The 19,907-nt window shown below is 46.0% G+C and overlaps 1 protein-coding gene across 2 annotated transcripts in view; it reads right to left on the bottom strand.

The window, feature by feature from the left end:
* LOC139554868 (trafficking protein particle complex subunit 9-like) overlaps positions 1 to 19,907 on the bottom strand; it is a 279,884-nt gene that overhangs the window by 84,356 nt on the left and 175,621 nt on the right. For both annotated transcript variants that reach the window (XM_071368091.1, XM_071368089.1), the window contains one exon: positions 14,778 to 14,888. In XM_071368091.1, the coding sequence (XP_071224192.1) occupies positions 14,778 to 14,888 (111 nt within the window). The remainder of the gene's footprint in view (positions 1 to 14,777; positions 14,889 to 19,907) is intronic.

Consider the following 19,907-nt stretch of genomic DNA (forward strand, 5'->3'; position numbering starts at 1 on the left):
TCTATATCCACAGCAAAACAAGTCCAAAATCGACATAACCTGAAAGGCCGCTCAGAAAGGAAGAAGCCACTGCTCCAAAACCGCCATAAAAAAAGCCAGACTACAGTTTGCAACTGTACATGGGGACAAAGATTGTACTTTTTGGAGAAATGGCCTCTGGTCTGAAGAAACAAAAATAGAACTGTTTGGCCATAATGACCATTATTATGTTTGGAGGAAAAGGGGGGAGGCTTGCAAGCCGAAGAACACCATCCCAACCGTGAAGCACAGGGGTGGCAGCATCATGTTGTGGGGGTGCTTTGCTGCAGGAGGGACTGGTGCACTTCACAAATTAGATGGCATCATGAGGCAGAAAATGATGTGGATATATTGAAGCAACATCTCAAGACGTCAGTCAGGAAGTTAAAGCTTGGTCACAAATGGGGCTTCCAAATGGACAATGACCCAAAGCATACATCCAAAGTTGTGGAAAAATGGCTTAAGGACAACAAAGTCAAGGTATTGGAGTGGCCATCACAAAGCCCTGACCTCAAGCCTATAGAAAATGTGTGGGCAGAACTGAAAAAGCATGTGTGAACAAGGAGGCCTACAAACCTGACTCAGTTACACCAGCTCTGTCAGGAGAAATGGGCCAAAATTCACCCAACCTATTGTGGGAAGCTTGTGGAAGGCTACCTGAAACGTTTGACCCAAGTTAAACAATTTAAGGAAATGCTACCAAATACTAATTGAGTGTATGTAAAATTCTGACCCACTGGGAATGTGATGAAAGAGACAAAAGCTGAAATAAATAATTCCCTCTACTATTATTCTGACATTTCACATTCTTAAAATAAAGTGGTGATCCTAACTGACCTAAAACAGGGCATTTTTACTTGGATTAAATGTCAGGAATTGTGAAAAACTGAGTATAAATATATTAGGCTAAGGTGTATGTAAACTTCCGACTTCAACTGTATGTCCACATTTCATCAGTGAACGAAACACTGGTGTGCTCTTCTCTGATGCCATCCATCCATCCTGATCCTGCAACTGTTCTGTTCTCAGTGGCCTGGCAGGAGTCCAGTCTACCAACCAGCCCAGACCACTGATAAATTATGTATCTAGTTAGACCAAACACCCTGAGGCTCCCAGCTTCCCGCTCCACGGTGTGTGTATGCATGTCGGTGTGTGTGTGTGTTCAGGTTCATTTACTAACAGGAGGCAGAGAGAGTTCATGGCCTGAGGTTAAAGCAACAGAGACACATTCAGGATTCAGTTCTGTATGCCTCTCAAAAAACAAACTACTTACTATTTACTGGGGGCAACATTCATGCCTTAAAAGTATCAATTGGAAGCAGCCTGTACAGTCTAGTACATTGATACTGCACCGTGCGGGTCGAGAAGGAAGGCAGTGGATGAAGACAACCGGAGAAAGGGAGAGAGGGAGAGGTGAACATTTCTGCTCCCGGGGCCTGCGTGGTGTTAAGCGATAGAGAGAGGGAAGAAGGGAGGGAGAGAGAGGAAGAAAAAAGAAGAGAGAAGACGAGGTGAAAGTGTCTGCTCGCAGGCCCTGCATGGTGTTAAGCGATGCAAAAGGCATCAGATTCACACTCTGTTTCTGCTGTGTTAGCCAATAGCCAACTCCCATGCAGTCTGCCGTCTTAGCCAATAGCCACTTCCTCTGCTGGCCTGCCATAGCCAATAAGAGCCCACGGAAGGAGACGACACAACCTGCCCTGCACTGGGTTGGCCACCTGTGGACCTCACAGAGGAGTGATTCAAGGCTAGCCTGTTCCCAGATCTCTTTCTGATGTCGTACATGATACTATCCACTCAAACAGATCAGTCACACTCTGGAGCAGTAGGGAAGTCAAATCCTCTCCTCTGCACACATACTGGTGTCTATCTACCATTCCACTAACTCTGTGAAGTAACTGTTAAAATAATGCATTATACCTGATTATCTCTCTAGCAGAATCAGATGTCATCTGTCTTGGTTCTTTGTTTTATTTCATTCATTCATCTATCACTTAAACTGCATTATAACATCGTCGATTTTAAATCAATATTTTAAACCAATATAAAACCTACGAGCATGTTATTTCTGGCCTGTGTGTAGTTAATGGCGATGGATGTGGTAGTAAATGAACAGGCCGTGACCGAGAAATTGATTCCCCCAGCAAAGTGAAAGTGATGACGGTGTCGTGAGGACAACAGTCAAATCACAAAGACATTTAGAGAAACAGCTGCAGGGCCCAGGTTTTTTATCACCGCCCAAATCTTTATGAGAATTTATAACTAGTGACTGTCTGTCTCCTTCACTTCCTCTCTCTCTGTTTCTTTCCTTCTCTTGTCAGGCTCTTAGATATTCTCTCTCTCTGTCTCATACTGTCATTTTGAACAATTTCATGTGACTGAAGGTACAAACTGGAGAGCAAGTCAAGTGCACCTATAGGCCTACCGCTGGCAAATCAGATAGCTCAGATCACCGTGTCTGCAGCCTCCACCAGCCCACAGCAAAGTTGATAGTCGACTACTGCAGCTAGCGACTGGAACGAGCTGCAACAAACACTCAAACTGGACAGTTTTATCTCCATCTCTTCATTCAAAGACTCAATCACGGACACTCTTACTGACAGTTGTCTGTAAACAACTGTTGTCTGTAAACAATAATGTTGGTACCATGTTGTTATGTTGTGTTGCTGCCTTGCTATGTTGTTGTCTTAGGTCTCTCTATGTAGTGTTGTCTCTCTTGTTGTGTTTTGTCCTATATTTATGTTATATATATCTTTTTTTATTATAATAATCCCAGCCCCCCAGGTCTTTTGCCTTTTGGTAGGCTGTCATTGTAAATAAGAATTTGTTCTTAACTGACTTGCCTAATTAAATAAAGGTTAAATAATAAATCAATAAAAAATCTGTTTATTAAGGAAAAGGGTGTCTATTTCCATTTTCTCTGCTTGGTACCACAACACTGGGTCAATATATTGATGTGTGTGTTCATCTGTGGATCTCAGCTAAGAGATGCTCAGCTCACTGGTCCCAGAGGAGCTGTATCTATACGTACAGAGAACACCATGCAGTTCACACAGTCACAACCAACAGACCTCTGTGTGTGTGTGTGTGTGTGTGTGTGTGTGTGTGTGTGTGTGTGTGTGTGTGTGTGTGTGTGTGTGTGTGTGTGTGAGAGAGAGAAAGAGAGATTTTTTTATAGGGCCCTATAAAATCTGCGTTGCGGAAAACAGACGGAATCCAGACTTTAAAACGGAATTCAACAATATTCAAAAATATATTGAACTTAACAGGAAATCAACTAAATGTATTGAACTTATTAGAAAATGCATTAATTTACCCAAGTTAATCATAAAACATGAACAAAATGCATCAGTGATTTGTGTTTTCCTGCAACTTTCTGAAATGCCACAGGAATGGCCGGCGCGCGTGGTGTACGTGTAGTCTACTCTGCGTAGCCGTTAACGATAACGCTAATTATGACCGTCTGTCGGTACATGGAAAGGCTTTCCGACAAACCTTCTCAATTAAATGTCAACTACAAAGTAGCCTATGCCTACCTAGCAGAATGATATCATGACTATTTGCATCAATCCAGTGGCCACTTGTTTTGCAATCACATGAGAGCTAGAGAAACACCGCTAACCAAACAATGGTCTCTGGCTGGTACCCAGCTGAATACACCCAAAATTCTACATTCTTACATTTGTCCCAGACCTCAAAAGTGGTTTCCTGAAGTGTTTTAAGCATTGATATGGACTGTTTTTATATTTTTTTTAAAGTGTGAAAGTGAAAACTTGATAAAAATAACTATGGGGGGGACTGAGAAAACAATACAGAATCACACAAAAAAATGAGAGCCCTAGTGTGAGTGTGTCTGCAAGAGTCTGTGTGGTCTCTGAAAACACACACACCGTCCTCCAAATGATGAATCACCACACACACACATTAGAAACATTGTGTGTATCAAGCAGTGAGCATCCAGAAGCCAGAGGTGGAAAGGTGAGAAAGGGAACGCTACTGTAGTTTAATTAGGATGTGAGTCAGCAGGTTTGATGTGTAATACTCTACTGCATTCTAGTCTTCAGACAACAGCTTTATTACCTAAGATGGTACTTCTTAAATCCTATACACTACCTGAACAGGAATTAAAAAGTGTACCTAATGACAGGGACAAATGTCAGTCTTTAAGCAATGTGTGGATGTCCATCTCTTTGTATTGCTTGGTTTATATGAATGCCTGGAGTGTGCACACACCCACACACACCCACCCACCAAACCCATCAGAGGAAGGGAGGGAGGAAGAGCAATGCAATTATCATTTCACAGGCCTCCGTTACAAAGGACAGCAGAAATTAAATACCAATTAAGAGCTCGGAGCAGACAAACGAGAAGCTTCTGCTTTAAATGCAACACACGCACGTACAGTAGGCAGGCACACACACAGTCCACCGGAGGCTGCTGAGGGGAGGACGGCTCATAATAGTGGCTGGAACGGAGCGAATTGAATGGCATCAAACACATGGAAACCATTAGTGTTGCTGGGCTTATGTCCCTGACTGAAGTCCCATCTTCAAACCAGCACTGCTTTCATTTCTTCAGTCACATTGAGCCACCAAATGCCTTGTTCCAACAACACAAATAGTCTATGGGATTGTTTTTTTGTGCATAAACAGAATATGTACTGCAATTAGACTACTTACAATTCTGTACATTTCCCAAATTAGGTCACGTCTCAAACAGGTGCAAAGACAGAAGCCTATCCACCTCATGTCTAACAGTGGGATAGAGCCTGCTGCATAGGCCTGCTGCTGGACAGGGAAGGGTTAACAACAATCTAATTTCTTCTAAACCACTGCCGCGCTTCTCTTATGAATTGATTGTGGCGTCTTGCAGGGTTTAAACATAATCTAGTCTATTACTGAGGTCTGAGAGGGCAGGGAGGACTAGGGGCCGCCATCAAGGGTCTCCAGACCTAATCCCCATCCAAGATCACCCTCCCTTCACCCCCTCTTCCTCCCTCTACCTCCAGACCACATCACCCTCCCTCTACCTCCAGACCACATCACCCTCCCTCTACCTCCAGACCACATCACCCTCCCTCTACCTCCAGACCACATCACCCTCCCTCTACCTCCAGACCATATCACCCTCCCTCTACCTCCAGACCACATCACCCTCCCTCCACCTCCAGACCACCCTCCCTCTATCTCCAGACCACATCACCCTCTCTCCACCTCCAGACCACCCTCCCTCTATCTCCAGACCACATCACCCTCCCTCTATCTCCAGACCACATCACCCTCCCTCTATCTCCAGACCACATCACCCTCCCTCCACCTCCAGACCACATCACCCTCCCTCCACCTCCAGACCACATCACCCTCCCTCCACCTCCAGACCACATCACCCTCCCTCCACCTCCAGACCACATCACCCTCCCTCCACCTCCAGACCACATCACCCTCCCTCCACCTCCAGACCACATCACCCTCCCTTTACCTCCAGACCACATCACCCTCCCTTTACCTCCAGACCACATCACCCTCCCTCTACCTCCAGACCACATCACCCTCCCTCTACCTCCAGACCACATCACCCTCCCTTTACCTCCAGACCACATCACCCTCCCTCCATCTCCAGACCACATCACCCTCCCTCCACCTCCAGACCACATCACCTTCCCTTTTACTCCAGACCATATCACCCTCCATTCACCCCCTCTACCTCCAGACCATATCACCCTCCCTCTACCTCCAGACCATATCACCCTGCTTTCACCCCCCTCTACCTCCAGACCATATCACCCTCCATTTACCTCCAGACCATATCACCCTCCATTCACCCCCTCTACCTCCAGACCATATCACCCTCCATTCCCCCCCCTCTACCTCCAGACCATATCACCCTCCATTCACCCCCTCTACCTCCAGACCATATCACCCTGCATTCACCCCCCTCTACCTCCAGACCATATCACCCTCCATTCTCCCCCCTCTACCTCCAGACCATATCACCCTCCATTCTCCCCCCTCTACCTCCAGACCATATCACCCTCCATTCACCCCCCTCTACCTCCAGACCATATCACCCTCCATTCTCCCCCCTCTACCTCCAGACCATATCACCCTCCATTTACCTCCAGACCATATCACCCTCCATTCACCCCCTCTACCTCCAGACAACATCACCCTCCCTCCACCTCCAGACCATATCACCCTCCATTCTCCCCCCTCTACCTCCAGACCATATCACCCTCCATTCCCCCCCCTCTACCTCCAGACCATATCACCCTCCATTCACCCCCTCTACCTCCAGACCATATCACCCTGCATTCACCCCCCTCTACCTCCAGACCATATCACCCTCCATTCTCCCCCCTCTACCTCCAGACCATATCACCCTCCATTCTCCCCCCTCTACCTCCAGACCATATCACCCTCCATTCACCCCCCTCTACCTCCAGACCATATCACCCTCCATTCTCCCCCCTCTACCTCCAGACCATATCACCCTCCATTTACCTCCAGACCATATCACCCTCCATTCACCCCCTCTACCTCCAGACAACATCACCCTCCCTCCACCTCCAGACCATATCACCCTCCATTCTCCCCCCTCTACCTCCAGACCATATCACCCTCCATTTACCTCCAGACCATATCACCCTCCATTCACCCCCTCTACCTCCAGACCATATCACCCTCCATTCTCCCCCCTCTACCTCCAGACCATATTACCCTCCATTCACCCCCCTCTACCTCCAGACCATATCACCCTCCATTCTCCCCCCTCTACCTCCAGACCATATCACCCTCCATTCACCCCCCTCTACCTCCAGACCATATTACCCTCCATTCACCCCCCTCTACCTCCAGACCATATCACCCTCCATTCTCCCCCCTCTACCTCCAGACCATATCACCCTCCATTCACCCCCTCTACCTCCAGACCATATCACCCTCCATTCTCCCCCCTCTACCTCCAGACCATATCACCCCCACTACCTCCAGACCACATCACCCTCCCTCTACCTCCAGACCATATCACCCTCCATTCTCCCCCCTCTACCTCCAGACCATATCACCCCCACTACCTCCAGACCACATCACCCTCCCTCCACCTCCAGACTATATCACCCTCCACTCACCCCCCTCCACCTCCAGACCACATCACCCTCCATTCACCCCCTCTACCTCCAGACCATATCACCCTCCATTCACCCCCTCTACCTCCAGACCACATCACCCTCCCTCCACCTCCAGACCATATCACCCTCCATTCACCCCCTCTACCTCCAGACCATATCACCCTCCATTCACCCCCTCTACCTCCAGACCACATCACCCTCCCTCCACCTCCAGACCATATCACCCTCCATTCACCCCCTCTACCTCCAGACCACATCACCCTCCCTCCACCTCCAGACCATATCACCCTCCATTCACCTCCAGACCATATCACCCTCCATTCACCCCCTCTACCTCCAGACCATATCACCCTCCATTCACCCCCTCTACCTCCAGACCACATCACCCTCCCTCCACCTCCAGACCATATCACCCTCCATTTACCTCCAGACTATATCACCCTCCACTCACCCCCCTCCACCTCCAGACCATATCACCCTCCATTCACCCCCTCTACCTCCAGACCATATCACCCTCCATTCACCCCCTCTACCTCCAGACCACATCACCCTCCCTCCACCTCCAGACCATATCACCCTCCATTCACCCCCTCTACCTCCAGACCATATCACCCTCCATTCACCCCCTCTACCTCCAGACCACATCACCCTCCCTCCACCTCCAGACCATATCACCCTCCCTTCACCCTTCTCTACCTTTCAGAGCATGAATCTGTTCATGCATGTCACCTGGGAGAGAGACCACATGAAACCATGTATATTTTATTCATACAGTAAGATAGTTAACATTTGGAAGGGTTTAAGCGTCCTGCTGCCTCCATTCAATGTGAACATCACGCTGCAATACTCATTGCATACGGGGAATGGGGAAATGTGAACACGGTTACCACTTTAAAAGCAATGGCTTTGCTGTAACTGGGCTAGGGAACGATGCCCAAGGGAATATGTAGTGACACAGGTAGCTAGTTTATGTGTGCAGGCATAAATACAAATGTATATTTATATACTATAAATACAAGCACAGTTCGAATCCCCGAGCCGACAAGGTGAAGAATCTGTCCATGAGCAAGGCACTTATCCCTAATTGTTCCAGTGTCACCGTTGATCGTGGCTGAGCCTGGCCGTGACCTCACTCTTCGACGGTGTCTCAGGGGGAGTTGGTATGTACAAAAAACACATTACCATTTCACACATGCGTATACATTATTATTATTTTAACACACACATATGGGTGGCCTGTAGCGCTCTCTAACAGCCAGACCTACTTTACGGGGGTAATAAGATGGTCCTGATGGAGACAGTTCTCTGTGGAATGACCTCTGTGTTTAAATGATGCGATGCCTGGGACCAACAGCACACGATAACTACATTAGATTGTGAGGGAGTCCATTTCAGCCCTGCTCTGCTGTGAATCATCTGATTGCTGTAAGTGTCGGTTCGTCTGAATATGTCGGGCTTGGCGAAAAACTAACACACACGGAGGAAGGGAGAGAGGGGCACACACACACACACACACACTCAGTCACACACACACAGTAGCGTTGCGTCACGGGGGTGGGTAAGAAGAAAAGAGACTGACAACTACAATTCCCCTTTTCACTCACAGATGTATATCATAATCTGATCATGCAATTATGTCTTCTGGTTAGACCTACAAATGTTACCAATTATAATTATACACACATCCATCTTTTCCTTTGATTATTCAACCAGCAGAGCAGAACACTTCATCTTAACCTGCACAGGAATCCATTAGAGAGAGAGAGAGCCAGAGAGAAAGAGGACAGGAATGGGGGACAAAAGAGAGCGAGAAGCAGCGAGAAAAGATAAGTGTTTGTATCAAAGTGTTTCTGCTACCGCTTTAACAGTCAGTGACTGCACTGGGGTGAGGCTGAGAGGAAAATAGAAAAATCAGCAATGTGTGCGCGACAGAGTGTGTGTGCGCGCGCGACAGCGTGTGTGTGTGCGACAGTGTGTGTGTGTGCGACAGTGTGTGTGTGTGTGTGTGTGCGTGCGACAGTGTGTGTGTGTGTGCGACAGTGTGTGTATGTGCGCGACTGAGCCCAGGGTTCTATTTTTAGCTCACATGCTTGAGCTCATGTGCTGACAGTGAGGCGGGCGGTGCGGAGGCGGGGGTGCGGAGGCGGGGGTGCGGAGGCGGGGGTGCGGAGGCGGGGGAGAGCAAGACGCTATTTTTAGACTGCATGCGGCTGACTCCCCGTAACCCCTGGTTACCGGCAGCCTCAGGGCCGACTCCATTAATATCGGCCCTGCTGTATCACGTGCACGTGCACACCTCTATCAGATGGTCAGCTGTAGAAACAGATCTATACGAACAATTACAGTATGGATATACAGCATGGACATGGCTCAGTGCAGGAATCTGCGAATGAATTGATCAACATGCTATCTACATTCAGTCAATGCAGAGTTTGCAGACACGGACATTATAGAGCGCAGGGTTTCTCTCTATGTAGACAAACAAAGCTTTGAGAACACACTGTTGGATGTTGAAATGATACGCTTCATTAGTGAATTATCTAGTAGGTTGGTATATCTAATGATAAAACATCAGTTTGGGTTTCAACTAGATGAGATTATAGCTGTGAATGAATTGGATTAGAGGTAGATCAAGAGGAAAACACAAGATGTTGCCTGGCTTGAGGGTTTCAACTGTTTACAAGTTTCAGAAGACAAAGCAAATATAATACTATGCTTCTGAATGTGTTTTGATATTACAGCACTATATATTTCTCAACTTACTGACATTTTGATGCTATCACACACCACACACACACAAATAGCACACACCACACACACACACACACGGGTGAGCAGGGATCTTGATGGTCCCACACCTAAATCCACTCCTTGTCCCCATGGGGGCGAGTTCGGGAGGGTGGGAGCCTCTATAAAATACCATTACATTTCCATAATGAATGTGTCCCCAGAAGGACCCATTTTTCAAAAGGAAGGAAGGAGAGGGGAAAAACATGTTTAGGAAAAATATTTATCCTCACAGCAAATTCACACAGCATCACCGAGGCGTTTTTCCCCCCTGGATGTGAAGTGAATCTTGCGCAGTAGGAAGTGAACCTCAGAACATTCAGGTCTCATCTCTGTCGCAGAGGAAGCGCCAAAACCCTGCACGCATGCACACACAAACCACGGCCCCCATCTCCTCAGCAGACAGATATTACAGAGCATCGTAAGGAAATGGTCGAATAATACTCTCTGCCTTCTTGTAAGACACACAGGAAAGTGGATAAGTGGTCACCATGGAAACCATCTGTGTGTGACATACACGTGTTCGTGCCGATAGGCATGTGTAAACAGAAAGAGGTCTGACTGAGTCTGTGTGAGTAAAGTGAGAAACGCTGCAGTCACCACTTGCTGGGGTGCCAGAGGAGGTCTCTTTCTCGCTCTCTCTAAGCTACGTCACACATGCGGACACCCCCTGACCAAAGCCATCTAGGAGACACAAGAGGGGAGAGGTTGCCTGAGAGGGGTGTGTCGACCAGAAGCCACCACTGGATCAACTGGATGATCCAGGACACATCCAGGACACATCCAGGACACATCCAGGACACATCCCACGTGTCTGACTATAGTCAAAGTACACAGATGCTGGCAAAACTATCACTTCTTTAATGAAAAAAAGGCCAAAACATAGGCTGATAACAATACATTTGCATACTAGTCTAGTGTCTTTTAAACAACCTCACCAGCCAGTAGCTGGAGAAAGATTCATTTCAGATTGCTGTGTAATGGGCTGTTGTTTCAAAGTTCTCTATCACCCATGTCTGTAAACAGGCTGAGCGGCTCAAAATGGGCCACCACCACCACAGAGCTGGAAGACCAAAACCCCAGCAGAGACCTGTGATTCAAACAGAGGCTTCAGGCCACGCAGGAAATACCAGCAGCTTGCAGCATGAACGGAGCAAAGAAACTTCAAGGATATTACGTGGACTACGATAAGGCTGGGTTGAAAAGGAAGGCTTCATCACCACACGAGGAGACGCTCCAGTCAAGGATGTTCACCCTGAGCTTTCGTTCACACAGAACAGACAGAGATATAAAAAGAGGACATCCCTCAGGGATTCTCTCTGTCTGGCAGTCAGAGCTTAAACTGATACACTTCAGGCACTTAAAACGGCACATGCACAAAAATACACTGGCGCATACACACAAGGAAGTCAATGTGGAGAACAACAGCCATGGCTGTTGGCTCTGGTTCATTTTGTCTTCGAGTTTCCTAGGGCTTAGGGAACACATTTCTCATAGTAGTTTGTTTGGAAGCTGACAGATATACATCCAGTGATCAGTTTATTAGGTACACCACCTTGTTCACGAAAATGGTTTGCACCTACAGACAGTGAGTCCCCACGGCCACCGTGGCTTGCTATATAAAGCAGGCAGACAGGCATCGAGGCATTCAGTTCCTGTTTGATTGAACGTTAGAATGGGCAAAACAAGTGACCTAAGCAACTTTGAGCATGGTATGATCGTTGGTGCCAGGCGCGCCAGTTCCAGTATCTCAGAAATGACCAGCCCCCTGGGCTTTTCAAGCACGCCAATGTCTAGGGTTTACTGAGAATGGTGCAACAAACAAAAAACATCCAGTCAGCGGCAGTCCTGTGGGAGCAAACAGCACGTTGATGAGAGAGATCAAAGCAGTACAACAGTGGTGTGCAGAACAACGTCTCGGAACGCACAACTCGTCGATGTATTGCAGCAGACGACCACACAGGGTTCCACTCCTATCAGCGAAAAACAAGAAGAAGCTGCACACCATCCTGCCTGGTTTCAACAGTACATGCTGGTAGCGGTGGTGTAATGGTACGGAGAATGTTTTCCTGGCACACGTTAGGTCCCTTGATACCAATTGAGCAAGAATTTCCAGAAGAATTCTGTCTGTTCTGGTACTCGGTTCTAGATGGACGTACCTAATAAATTGGCAACTGAGTGTATTTAGCTTTCTGTTCATCAACAAGTATGTCACTCGTCCCCGCTACATTGGCTTACTTACTATTCAGGTCTGCATAAAGGTTCTCTCATTTTAATTGTGGGTTATGGTCCCTTGAGGTCTCATGCTGTGAATTTCATTAAAGTCATGAATAATATTGTAGCAGTCCACACAAATCAAGACAAAGATGAACCTAAACACCAAAGGGGTCAATGAATTTTGGAGAGCACAAAGACAAAACAACCAAACTAAAATAGACACAAGTCCTGCTCTCTCTATTCTCCCTATCCCACACGGTGAAAACCTCATACAAAAGCATGTCTGGTTGAAGAGGCAGACAGAGGTCTGTGTTCGAGCTTTCTAGGGCTTCCAAACATCAGAGTGGCCATTCTCATTCATATCGCCTGCTCCTCTCATCTGTCTTTCAGCAGTAATGAACAGGAGCGAGGGTTAAAGATCTAGGAGGAGGCTGAGCGTTGAAAGATGGGAGAACATGAAAGCAACCAAACCTCTTTCTTTCTGCCATGAACGAGCAGCGTCGTATTTCTGCAAATTAACATCCCCAGTGTAGCTTTAAACTAATAGAATAGCAGTATATAAACAGAGTGAGTGTTTTTCTTAATTACTCCTTCTCTGCATCCACATGCCATGTGCATTGGAAGTATTAATGCAAATAACATTTCCCAGCTTAACTTTAAACTAATACAATAGCACTATATAAACAGAGAGGGTTTTTGTTAATAACGCAATATATACAGACGGAATAATTGTTTAAAAAAAAGTTAATAAACTGCATACATTTTTTGGGGGACAATTTCCCTTCTTAATATCTTATAGAATCCAGGGCTTAAGTTTACTGAGAGTGTTTTCCTGTTCTAATGTATGGAAGCTCAGGCGGGATTCGGAGCTCTTTGTCTCCACCGCAGCTGTAATATCAGCGATTAAAAATGAACCGCTGACCTGCCTGGCTCACGTGCACACTCTTAATTAAACCTCTTTAAAAGATAACACAACCTCTTTAAAAAGACGTCTCTGAATGCAGTTGGTGCATCATTCATAACGTGTTATTATTGTACCAATAGACTAGAGAACAAGGAGCTCCAAAGTCTTACTGTCACTTTCCTGGAAAAGTTAGGAGACCTCCCTACATCTTTTGAACAGCAAGATGGACCTAACTTATGAACCAGCCGTGTAGAGTATAAGAAAGAAAACATTCACAGGCTAAAAGGAAACAAAGTGGAGACAGGGAAATAGCTATAAGCTAATCATTTGTAGAGCTGTCCTAAAAGCTACATTGTCCAATAGTCAGCGGCAGGTAGGTAGCCTAGTGGTTAGAGTGTTGGGCCAGTAACCGAAAGGTTGCTAGATCAAATTCCCGAGCTGACAAGGTACAAATCTGTCGTTCTGCCCCTGAACAAGGCAGTTAACCCACTGTTCCTAGCCGTCATTGTAAATAAGAATGTGTTCTTAACTGACTTGCCTAATTAAATAAAGGTTCAATTAAAAAAAGTCCTAGAGAAGGATATTCTGAAAAATGTTTGAGTGGCTGAAAAGAACAACCCCCCACACCACTCCATGTTCTCTCCCATACAGGAAGTAAGAGAGCATTCCTCTCCTGTAGAGTACACCCATGTGGTGTTCCCCACATACGCACACTTCCCCACCTGCACTCATCGCAGGAGGACGACGCTGCTCAGAGATAGCTGTGACAGGAATCAGAATTCGGTAATGTTCAGAGGGTTAACAGGCGGTATGAGGAAGAGAGGAGAGGAATGGAGGCAGGGAGAGAGGCGAGGTTCAGAGATAGGGAGGGGAGGGAGAGGAAGCGACAGTGTCAGAATAATCCCATGTCAAGACGTACAGTAGCTCACTGTAAACAAACTTCCAACATGTCTTCATCAATGCAGAATGAATGTGCGTTTAGAGATACAGCTAGCTACTGATGGAGCTTCCCGCTTAGTATTCAAAGTCAACAGGAAAATCTTGTCTCATACTAAAATCCAGTGAAATGAGCAGCTTCCAAGAGAGTTTAGGTTAGTAAAGGGGGGGTTTAAAGGGATTGTTCATTTCTTGTAATTTTATACATTTTCCAGGTCTGATGTGGGCTTGTATGATACCTGGGGTCGACGCTCGACTGGCAGTCCGTATTGACCCCGTTCTGGGTCCGTTGAGTATGGGAGGCCAATGTCATTTTGTAATTTGGGTGAACTATCCCTTTAAAGGGCTGCTCCAGAAGCTGTCATTATTGACCCCAGTAAAAACATCACAAATGGGATCAGAGGGATGTCAACAACGGACCTAACTACAATGGTTAGGTAGACAAGGCAGAGTTGACCGGTTAGAACTAACCCATTCCTAGCCGTTAGAGTCTCATAAGCCCAACTACAGGCTATAAGAAACCAGTTTAACACACCTGAAGAGAGAAAATAGACTGCAGGCTATATACATCATATAATCACACAACACAGGCTTGGTCAGTGTACATTGTTCACTCATATGACTCTGACTGGTTGGATTTGTGGATTGTGTTCATATCCGTAAATGAATTTATGTGCTCATGTTCATAAGAGAAACCTGGCCCACAATATGTGTACATTTAATACATAGAATGGAGTAGAATGTTATCCACTGACTCCCTTGTGAATGGGCAGGTTAAAGGTCACACACCTCTGACACTCTGAGGCGTGCAGCACCAGGTCCTGGTTGTTGTTGGCGCTGACCGTCAGCTCATGTTCTGTTGAATTGAACACGTCCAGCAGCAGGTGGCACTGACGGGTTCTGGGGAGAAAGATAGAACCGGGTTAGAACCAGGCATACACACTGACGGGTTATAGGGGAGAAAGATAGAACCGGGTTAGAACCACGCATACACAATGACGGGTTATAGGGGAGAAAGATAGAACCGAGTCTTCACATCAGAAGATATCCTCCTCACAATCTCCAAAATATAACAGCTACAGGACAACTTTGTTTGGACGTCGTAAAGGACCATTCACCAAAACTGAAGGGGTATAGCTAGCTAACGACCTCCTTTTCCACTTGGAAAAAAACCGTGGACAGACTTGCTAGCTACATTAGCTAGCTAGCTGGGATTTTCTACAAGGAATCTGCCTACCCGAAAATAGATTCTCCCAAGTGGGTGATAGGATTCCACCTGGTGACCTGTTCACCGTCTGCCCTGGCCTGTCTCCCTGTCTGGTACCCCCGCCACACCCCCCTCTCTCTCCCGAGCGTTTGCTCGCATCCAGCACACACGCACTGTTGGGGCGAGTGACTCTGAACTTACAATGGTTAGCCCCAAGTCGATATATTTTTTATTGTGCTTTATGCTATTTGCCTCAGGACTCCTGCGTGCTTTGTTGACTATGAACTTGCTTGTTTACCTGACCGTGGGACATACTGTTGTTCCCACACTGGGGACTCTGACTCACTATTGGCTACACAGACTCTTGGCCTCCCATCCTATTCTAACCACCTCTCGCCCGACTTTGTATTCATGTTACCTGATGAAATTGCTGTACAATATGATCTTGTTGCCATCTGATGCACTTTCAAATGTCATAAAAAAATCAACACTGCAGAGATCCCTGTCCTCTGCCTTGCCCTGATTATACAATACTGCTGATGATATCTGGAAATGTGCATGTACACCCTGGCCCATCTACTGTTGCTATCCCCAATTCTGATTTGTGCTCTGATATCTGCTTCACAGATTTCTGCTCTCATAAAAACCTGGGGATTCTGCATGTTAACACTGGAAGCTTAGTACCTAAAAAGTATCAATTGAAAGTATGGGTTCACAGCTCCAATCCAGATGTGTTGGTCATTACTCCAACGTGGTTAAGAAAGAGTGTTTTGAACACTGATGTTAACCTTTCTGGTTATAACTTTTTTCGGCAAGACAGATCTTCCAAAGGTGGTGGAGTGGCAATCTTTACCAAGGAACACATTCAATGCTTGGTTGTCTCCACCAAGTCTGTCCCCCGAAAATTTGATTGGCTGGTTTTAACAAATTCAACTTTGTTGACTGTTGCTTGGTGTTATCATCCACCATCAGCACCGGGCTGTACCCTAAATGCCCTAAGCTCTCTCCTGGCCCCTTAAACTAAGTCTGAATTTGTCCTGCTAGGTGACCTAAACGTAGACATGCTTAAACCACCTGACCAAGTCCTAAAGCAAAGGAACTCCCTAAATCTTTGTCAGAATATTACCAATCCTACAAGGTATGACTCCAAACACCCAGAAAAGGCTACTCTCCTTGATGTTATCCTCACATATAATCCTGATAGGTATCAGTCTGGTATTTTCTGTAATGACCTTAGTGATCACTGTTTTACAGCCTGTGTTCGTAATGTCTGCTCAGTGAAACAACCTGTTCTGATTTGTCATAGACGCTTGCTAAAAAACTTTAATGAGAATGCCTTCCTTCATGTCTTGGCCTTTGTAAATTGGTATAGAATCAGCTTGATCCCCTCTGTCAAAGACACTTGGACCTTCTTTTTTGATATTTCAGTGGTAATGTTAACAGACACACCCCCATAAAGAAAATGGTTCGACCGCGATCTGCAGAGTTACTCCACCTCAAGAATTCCATTTGGCGAAATGCTCGAAACATGCATACTCAGGCTGACTGCCTCTCGTTCAGGTAAATGAGAAATAAGTGCACTCAGACCATCCGGAAGGCCAAAGTTAGTTAGTTTAAGGAGCAGTTCTCTTTCTGTGGGTCTAACCCCAAGAAGTTCTGGAATAAACCCTCCTACTCACAGCTGCCCATGTCCCTTAATACTGATGTGGTTGTTACTGACAAGGAGCACATGGATGAGCTCTTAAAATCACCACTTCATTAAGTCAGAATTCATATTTGACTCAGCCATGCCTCCTTGCACATCCAACATTTCCTCATGTCCCACCCCTTCTAATGCGACTATCCCAAATGCTTCTCCCTCTTTTTCCCCTGCCCAGCTACAAAGTTTCTCCCTGCAGGCAGTCACTGAGTCCGAGGTGCTAGAGGAGCTCCTGAAACTTGACCCCCAAAAAATATCTGGGTCAGATGGTTTAGACCCTTTCTTCTTTATGGTTGCAGCTCCTATAATCGCCAAGCCATTCTCTGACCTTTTTAACCTGTCTCTCCTCTCTGGGGAGGGTTCCATTGCTTGGAAGCAGCCACGGTTCATCCTTTAATAAAAAGGGGAGATCAAGCTGATCCTAACTGTTATAGGTCAATTTCTATTTTGCCCTGTTTATCAAAAGTGTTGGAAAAACTTGACAATAATCAACTGACTGGCTTTCTTGATGTCTATAGTATCCTCTCTGGTATGCAATCTGGTTTCCACTCAGATTATGGATGTGTCACTGCATCCTTAAAGGTCCTCAATGATGTCACCATTGCCCTTGATTCTAAGCAATGTTGTGCTGCTATTTGTATTGACTTGGCCAAAGCTTTTGATATAGTAGACCATTCCATTCTTGTGGGCTGGCTAAGGAGTATTGGTGTCTCTGATTGGTCTTTGGCCTGGTTTACTAACTACCTCTCTCAAAGAGTGCAGAGTATAAAGTCTGAACATTTGCCACTGCCTGTCACCAAGTGAGTACCCCAAGGCACAATACTTGGCCCCACGCACTTCTCAATTTACATCAACAACATAGCTCAGGCAGTAGGAAGCTCTCTCATCCATTTATATGCAGATGATACAGTCTTATACTCAGATGTACCCTCCCTGGATTTAGTTTTAAATGCTCTACAACAAAGCTTTCTAGTGTCCAACAAGCTTTCTCTGCCCTTAACCTTGTTCTGAACACCTCCAAAACAAAGGTAATGTGGTTTGTTAAGAAGAATGCCCCTCTCCCCACCGGTGTGATTACTACCTCTGAGGGTTTAGAGCTTGGAATGTATTTGGGAGTATGGCTAGACGGTGCACTGTCCTTCTCTCAGCACATATCAAAGCTGCAGACTAAAGTTAAATCTAGACTTGGTTGCCTTTTTCGTAATAACTCCTCTTTCACCCTTGCTGCCAAACTAACCCTGATTCAGATGACCATCCTACCCATGCTAGATTATGGAGACGTAATTTGTATATCAGCAGGTAAGGGTGCTCTCAAGCAGCTAGATGTTCTTTACCATTCGGCCATCAGATTTGCCACCAATGCTCCTTATAGTACGTATCACTGTACTCTATACTCCTCTGTAAACTGGTCATCTCTGTATACTCGTCGCAAGACCCACTGGTGGATGCTTATTTATAAAACCCTCTTAGGCCTCATTACACTTTATCTGAGATATCTACTGCAGCCCTCATCCTCCACATACAACACCCGTTCTGCCAGTCACATTCTGTTAAAGGTGCCCAAAGCACACACATCTCTGGGTCGCTCCTCTTTTCAGTTCACTGCAGCTAGCGGCTGGAACGAGCTGCAACAAACACTCAAACTGGACAGTTTTATCTCCATCTCTTCATTCAAAGACTCAATCACAGACACTCTTACTGACAGTTGTGGCTGCTTCGCGTGATGTATTGTTGTCTCTACCTTCTTGCCCTTTGTGGTGTTGTCTGTGCCCAATAACGTTTGTACCATGTTTTGTGCTGCTACAACGTTGTGCTGCTGCCATGTTGTGTTGCTACCATGTTGTCATGTTGTGTTGCTACCATGCTGTGTTGTCATGTGTTGCTGTCATGTGTTGCTGTCATGTTGTGTTGCTACCATGTTGTTGTCATGTTGTGTTGCTACCATGTTGTCATGTTGTGTTGCTACCATGCTGTGTTGTCATGTATTGCTACCACGCCGTGTTGTCATGTGTTACTAACAAGCCATGATGTGTGTTTTGTCCTATATATATATATGTATATATATATATAATTTTTTATCCCAGCCCCCATCCCCGCAGGAGGCCTTTTGCCTTTTGGTAGGCCATCATTGTAAATAAGAATTTGTTCTTAACTGTCTCGCCTAGTTAAATAAAGGTGAAATAACATCTTAAAAAATAAAGAACCACACACAGACGGGTTCTAGGGAAATAGATAGAACCGGGTTAGAACCAACCACAGGTACACACACTGACGGGTACTGGGGAGAGAGAGAGCACATGTTTTTAACTTCAAATAATAAAACATCAAGCGTGTAATTGTGAGCAAGTGTCCGGCCTACTCTCTTCAAAATTAAAAGAGATGGAAACCCAGTCAGAACACAACCACACAAGCCAGTACAGAAGCTACCATACACAGAACAAAACCACACAAGCCAGTACAGTAGCTACCATACACAGAACACAACCACACAAGCCAGTACAGTAGCTACCATACACAGAACACAACCACACAAGCCAGTACAGTAGCTACCATACACAGAACACAACCACACAAGCCAGTACAGTAGCTACCATACACAGAACACAACCACACAAGCCAGTACAGTAGCTACCATACACAGAACACAACCACACAAGCCAGTACAGTAGCTACCATACACAGAACAAAACCACACAAGCCAGTACAGTAGCTACCATACACAGAACAAAACCACACAAGCCAGTACAGTAGCTACCATACACAGAACACAACCACACAAGCCAGTACAGAAGCTACCATACACAGAACACAACCACACAAGCCAGTACAGTAGCTACCATACACAGAACAAAACCACACAAGCCAGTACAGTAGCTACCATACACAGAACACAACCACACAAGCCAGTACAGAAGCTACCATACACAGAACACAACCACACAAGCCAGTACAGTAGCTACCATACACAGAACACAACCACACAAGCCAGTACAGAAGCTACCATACACAGAAC

The sequence above is a fragment of the Salvelinus alpinus genome, chromosome 26 (assembly GCF_045679555.1).
Source record: "Salvelinus alpinus chromosome 26, SLU_Salpinus.1, whole genome shotgun sequence".
Lineage (NCBI taxonomy): Eukaryota > Metazoa > Chordata > Actinopteri > Salmoniformes > Salmonidae > Salvelinus > Salvelinus alpinus.